We start from the raw sequence: 6,974 nt of genomic DNA, 5'->3' as shown, positions 1-6,974 counted from the left end.
TGCTATGAGCAGATATGATATCGATATGAGCAGAAATTGTGTTGCGTTGTTTATTCTGGAACAGGTCACTTCCGTAAAATTACACTATATGCTTAGTAACAACCTACGCTGCACGCACGGCTACGCTGCGCTTAAAGGGGAAGTATCAAGAAAATTTGCTGTCATTTCAAAACCCAAAAATGTTTGACTGTCAGCAGAAACAACAAAATAATTGTCAAGTTTGTTAAAAATTATCACCCCAGTGCAATAAAACTGTCGATTAGTGCCTCTGGCCAGAGACAGAGCAGGCTGGTTTGGATTGAAACTTGAAAAATATTAGGCTAATGTTTTTCAAGTTCTCGCATTTTTGTTTCCAAAATGCGCTAGAACAGATCACAAGTTGTTTCTTTTAAGAATTGAATTGACTTCGTTCCTCTCGTCATTCTTGAATTATTTGGCAGGTGATTGAAGGTCTTATTTCATCATTTTTAACAAAAGATATTAAAAACCCCATGATACTTCCCCTTTAAGAACCATTCAGTCGAAGTGAGCATAATATTTCTAAAATCCCGAGAACAGTTTCCTGTACGTAACGGAGAGAAATTTCAAACAGGACCATAAGACTATGGAACAGTTTACCCGCGGACGAAATAGAGTCAAATTCCTTAGTTTAATACTTTTAAATCTCAGTTACTTAGCTACTTTATTTCTAGACTTTTATATTATTTACTTTCACCACTTTTATTGCATTATTCAACTTTATTCATTTATTTTTATAGTTATTTATTGTTGATATATTGATGCTAATTCCTTTTTAATATTTAGTACACTTGGTGCGATATCTATAAAGATTTTACCGACGAAATAAATATAGATGTTGATGTAGTTCGGGGCACCCAGCTAACCTCGTTCCCAGGTCCTCTCTCTTCTAGAGAAAAGACCCCGGGAACGAGGTCGGCACCCAACGAGATTATCGAAGAAGAGTACTTCAAATATGGTGTCCTGTACTCCAAGACTGTTTTCGGGCCTTCAAGGGGCATTTGTGCACTCACGAGGGCTCCTGATCCGTCCTAACACAGCGGCGAGCTTTCGCTGTTAAATAGAAAAGCCAACTAACAAACTATTTTTCTAAGTAATCTTAGCAAACAACCATAGACGATACTTCTGCTGGTATACGCTGGATCAATTGTTGATCTGAGCGACTCAACAAATACAAATGATAAGAGAAGCAGAGACCGATACAACATAGAATTACTTTTTAAAGTGTACTATATTTCGGCTGGCCTCTATATTTCGCTCTCTCTCTATATCCTGTCCGATGGAACTAAAACTCACTGGAATCGCGCTAAATCGCCCTTAAAACCACATAGGAGGCAAGAAATACACAAAGGAAGTAAAATGGGTGATTTTTATTTAAAACTTCGTTCATATTTTTAGCCTCTAAAATAAACCGTTGTTCTCCCATACAAATCTTTATATTTTTCCACCGTTGCGTAACTAGCGCTCATATTTCGAGCTTGGGCTACCTGTGGTCAGGTTAGATTTGATAGGACGCGTTTCACCGGTGGAAAAGAAGGTGTAGTTAGTGAGACCATCGGAAATGTATGGGCAAGTGGCGCAATTTTTACCGCAACGATAGGAGCCGCCGGAAGGAGGTTGTGGGCACAGATTAATAAACCGTGGCCGACCTGTTGTAATGGCTTAGCCATGAATTGTTAAAGTCTACATCATAAACTGTAATAAGCGTCGAAGTGTAAAAGCCCAATTTCGATATATTACAATTCAGCCTCAAACAATAACATCACTTCGAGATTCTGGGGGATATATTATAGAGTTTATATAAGTTTATTCCCCGGAGTCTCGCAGTGATGTTTATTGTTTGAGGTTGAGTTTTAATATATCGAAATTGGGCAATTAGCCTTTTCTTAAACTCTTGCCTGCTCCGTTTTGAATGTAATTGATTTTGAAAAGTTTGTTTCAATGGTTTTGTTTGGTAAGACGGAGCGTCGATTTATGGAAGTGCTAATGACTAGGGAAATAGACCATTTCCGATAAATTAAAATTTTAGCTTGGCTACGAGGCTTGGGGAAATAAAACAACAGAATTTACACTGAGCCGGTTCAGAGATGAATAATTAATTTCTGTTGTTTTATTCTCCCAAGCCTCGTAGCCAAGGTAGAATTTTAATATGTCGGAAATGGTCTATTGGTTCGTTTATATATCAACGTGAGGTTCAATCTGCTCCAAACATTTTAAGGCTTTTAAAAGGCTGGGATGGAGAACATCGTTCGTTATACCGATCGCGATGACTTCGTTGTATAGAGGTTCGTTAAATCGCGGTTGCATTGTAATTAGACTTTTTGTTATGCTGTCATTGATCCTCAGCCGCTTGCTCTCTTAGCGGTGTGAAGCGGCACCGCAGGAAAGTACTGCTCAGTAGCTTTCATTTGAATAAAGGTGCTGTGTAAGGTATGAGTCAGAACGCCGGTAACATTCATTCCCGCCCTGCATGAAGCTGTACAGATTACAATTCTCAGTGGCCACAGATTAAATTGTAATTTGGAACTAAGTGTTGTGTATTCTATCCATCTCCAAGATTTTATTTGCTTAACCGATCTCGACTCCTCACCGCAGCTAACGAGTGCTTTCCCTGTGCGACATTTAGGGAACAAAACCCCCGTTCCTCAAATTTACCGTACTTATTGTTGGTTTTCCAAAAATTTTTGCTGACCCTATTTCGCTTTTAATGATATTTCTCGTTTACGGAAAAGGAAAGGCGGAATTCCCTTTTAAAAACGTTTTAGGTAACAAGCCGGCCTTCGCTTGTTTCATCACAACTGAATTCGAGGTTGTTACGCGATCAGCCCGCGAATAGCGCGCTTTAACAACGACGACGGCGATGGCAGCGAAAACATCGCTATTAATATAAACTGAATTCGCGTTTTTCAAACGTCGTGGCGATTATTCCAACTCGCTCTAAATGTCAAATGTAGGTGAAATTTCCTGGAGTTGAATTCTTCGAGACCGCACCCAAGTTTAGAAAGAGAGAGAAAAATTCGTCGCCTAGTGTCAGTACGTCCTCCATAAAACATCCCATCAGGAAATTTCACCTCCTAGTTGGGCTCCACTGTTATTTTAAAAGCTGACCCCTACGTAGGCGGGAAAGACGCTACATCCCGTGATACCATCACCAAGGAAGAATTTCTCTATTTTTAGCCACGATTGCAGGAAAGCCAGTAGTCTGTTTAAAAATCTGAAAGAAATAAAATTAACTCGATTTCAGAGACGAAAAATGCTTTATACAAGGTATTATTTAAACATTTTAAATCACTGAAAAAACAAAACTTAAGATTACCATTGAACAACTATCATCAGTGATATGATAGCGCTAATGTCCTCTCCAACCTCCCCCAGTCAGTTTTGTTAATTTATACCCAGTTCGCTCGCCAAATGAAACAAACATGGCGGCCGTTTAAAACACAACTGACACGCAGCTAGCGCTGTAAACAGTCCAAAGTCTTCGTCCAAGGTAGATCTTTTGATTTCACATCAATTATTTATTGATGTTATTGATACCGTCAATTATTTATGCCTTTCTGCTGTGGTAGCAGTTGGATTTGAAATGCTAAATGGATTGAATTCGACCCCGAGCGTATAATTTTATCCTCCGGGATAAAATTTGCATCGGAGAATGGTAATTGCGTCACAACCGTAAACGTTGTACGTGCTGTCGAGCAGAAGGAAAATGTTATTGGCACGAGGGACATAGTTTCCAAAACTACAATGGAAGCCTCATCGCAACATTCTGAACACTTGACTCCAAGACAAAAAAGTTTTTATAATCAGGTATTCACTCCACCGGAAGCCGGACTACAGCAACCTTTCGATATTACTTTGGTCGTTGAAGATGGGAAAGAATTTAAAGCTCATCGAAATGTCCTTTCAGCCGCAAGCCCATACTTTGAAAAGCTTATAAACAGCGGCATGAAAGAGGCGAAGGAAGGAATAGTTTGGTTGGAGACTTATACCGAAGCAGCAATGGGAGGCTTGTTAGAATTTATTTACACTGGGAATGTTCAGATATTTAATCAAGAAATTGCCATTGATCTGTTTACGATGGCCGATTATTTGCTTCTTCCAAACTTGAAATCTCTCGCTGAGAGGTTTTTGCGAACTGCAATGGCTTTGAATGCTTCGAACTGCATTTCAACTTATTTCTTTGCCGAGAGGTATAAACTGAAAGAGCTTGCGTCCAAGACTGAATCATTCATTCATGCAAATTTCATTACCGTGGCGAAATCGGAAGAATTTTCGAACTTGTCGAACAAAGAGGTCGAAATGTGGATTTCAAGGGATGAAATACATGTCAGCGCCGAAGAAGACGTGTTTAACATAATTTTGGAGTGGATCAATTGCGACAAAAGCGAGCGACAGAAATATTTCGCCGAGTTGTTTAGTCAAGTTAGACTCGCATACATTTCGCGTGACCTTCTGTCTAATGATATTGTCACGAACAATCTTGTGAAGCAGAACGAGGGATGTTTGGATCTTGTGAAACAAGCTTTGAAGTTTACTAACGGTAAAAACTCCGATCTTCTCTCTGTAAGGCCAAGGAAGTCGCTCGAGAGTCCTTTCATCGTTGTCTGTGCAGAAATATTTATTCTCTGCTATTTTCCTAGGGAAAACAGATGGTGCGAGTTTGCTAATAGTCCAATTACAAATTTTCGAGATTGCGAAATCGCATCATGTTGTGGAAAACTCTACTTCCTTAATCCACAAGACGTCTCCAATAAAACAGGCTTGCTTCGCTATGATTCGTACGCCAACACCTGGAAGACATTGCCATACAAAGAGCAAAGATATCTAAAACAAATCTTTGTCAGAAATGACAATGAAATGTTCGCTTTGGTGACCGAAGCGTGCCTTGATTGTGATAACTTAAGCTGTCTTTGTTGTCGAGAAATCCGCGGAGAGCCCCCTTCAAGTAGAAGAAGGAAGCTTATGTCCTTCATAACGAAGTACGTACCAGAATCAAACTTATGGGAAGACATAGCCTCGTTTGATTTCGGTTTGCGAGAAGGAATGTGCATCGTGACCAGAGGCAATTTCGTTTATTTTATCGGTGGCGGAGTTTTAGTGCAAAGCATGGAAAAGAGCTTGCGAGATACCGAGAGGTATGACCTAACTACGAACCAATGGGACAAAGTTGCTGACATTCAGGAAGACAGAATGTTCGCTTGCGGTGCCGCAACACACGGCAAAATTTTTGTCGGTGGCGGTGTAAGCAAGCAGGGTGGAAGGGTGTCAAAGACATGCGAAGTCTATGACGAGACGACGAACGAGTGGCATTTCATTGCAAGCTTGATTTCCAGGCCATGCATGTTGAGCAATATGGTGTGCATTGATGACAAGATTTATGTTGTAGGTTCTTGTTACGATTTTGACAGTGACTCAGAAACTGGACGGCTTCAATGCTACGACCCTGAGATTGGCGAGTGGAACGAAGACGTTGAAATACCCATTGGCAGAAAGGGCGCAGGACTGTCGCGTAGGTGTTATCTCAACGCTTGTTCGATGAGGGTCTTCAGAGGTTTCGTTGACAATCTTGACAATGCCTCGATCAGACGTTGCGGTAGCTTACGTGACAAACTAAAATGCTTGATCATGTAATGCCGAATTGTGTAAATTTCTTTGCTACTGTAAAACCAGTTGTAAATTTGGATAAAGCGGCGACATTTTAAATTAACAGTTACTCACCGCCGAGGAGGTGGATATCAGTGAATATTTACCGAGCCGCAAAGCGACGAGGTAAATATCTACCATTATCCACCGACATTGAGATGATATATATGAGAATATACACCAAAACAGTGGATAGCTAGTCCAATTAGTTTTCTATTATTACTATTATTCATTTTTTAATTGGGACCATTTTCTTAAAAAAACAAACACAAAAACAAAAAACTCCAGGACAAGGCCGGCGGTGTATAGTGAATACCAAATACTCAGGGGCACCTAACAGTTTACTTCGCTGGATATCCATTCAGAAGGCCTTTATATATCGCCTCAGAAATTGGAAATTTGGATTTAGTTTTATGGAAAACCTAAAGTTTCTTCGGCAAAATGTCAGCTGAAAATTTCGTTACGCTGGAAACGAATTCATTTCGTCGTTTAAAATGCGAAAAAAGGAAACATCAGCTTGTAAATTCGGGGAATAAAATTCCTTTCGCTTAAACTTCTTTCAGCAACTTAAACTTTCAGCAAAAGCATTTGAACAGACCAAAGTGTATTAGTTTACACAGAAATGCCTTTAATAGGACATAAAACGACCTGGGAACACAGAAGACAACCTTTTAAGTATTTTTTGTCAGGAGTTCCTGAAAACTAATCGCAATTTGAGTAGCTAATCAGATCGCAGAAACATTCTGCCCTAGTTAGGTATATATTAATAACCATTATTATTCAACACACGGTAACACTAGTGTCCAAATTTGGTCATTTTGCACTCAATATTCGTCGTCCGCACACGACAATATATCCTGCGATATACGTAATTTTGTGTGTCGGGGAGAAAATTGGCAAAATAAAGATCGTCTCCAGCTTTTCTGCATTAAACTGACTGCTTTGTTATCGAATGTGTTGAATAATAAAACAATTATCCTGCTCTATATATCTTGCGGAATACCCCGGCCTAATTTTAGCCAACTTGGCCCACGGTCTCGGTGGCTAAATATCAGGCGATGTTCCGCGCGATTTCGCAGGATAATTGTCAAACATTTGAATATGCGCGGAGACCTAAGAAGTGAATCTTATCTTATCCCAAAACGGATGGCATAAATAACGTTTGAGGTCGGTTGAACCAATATTTGTTTTAGTCAACCCTGCATTTTAGGGAAAAAAAATGTAAATAACACCAAATAAAGATTTTCTGAACTTAAAAAAAAAAAAAAAAAAATTTAAATAACGGTACCAAATAAAGATTTTCAGTAGTTCAA

At 39.5% G+C, this 6,974-nt stretch overlaps 1 protein-coding gene across 1 annotated transcript; it reads left to right on the top strand.

Moving 5' to 3' along the window:
- Window positions 1-3,417: 3,417 nt before the first annotated feature.
- LOC146453218 (kelch-like protein 25) lies at window positions 3,418-6,974 on the top strand. Its single transcript, XM_085096905.1, has one exon. It carries the CDS (start codon window positions 3,763-3,765, stop codon window positions 5,647-5,649), a length of 1,887 nt encoding a protein of 628 aa, XP_084953031.1. The 5' UTR covers window positions 3,418-3,762; the 3' UTR covers window positions 5,650-6,974.

Source organism: Pavona decussata, unplaced genomic scaffold (genome assembly GCF_977016875.1).
Source record: "Pavona decussata unplaced genomic scaffold, jaPavDecu1.1 SCAFFOLD_344, whole genome shotgun sequence".
Lineage (NCBI taxonomy): Eukaryota > Metazoa > Cnidaria > Anthozoa > Scleractinia > Agariciidae > Pavona > Pavona decussata.
The sequence above is the reverse complement of the archived record's forward strand: the minus strand, read 5'-3'. Positions and strand labels throughout refer to the sequence as shown.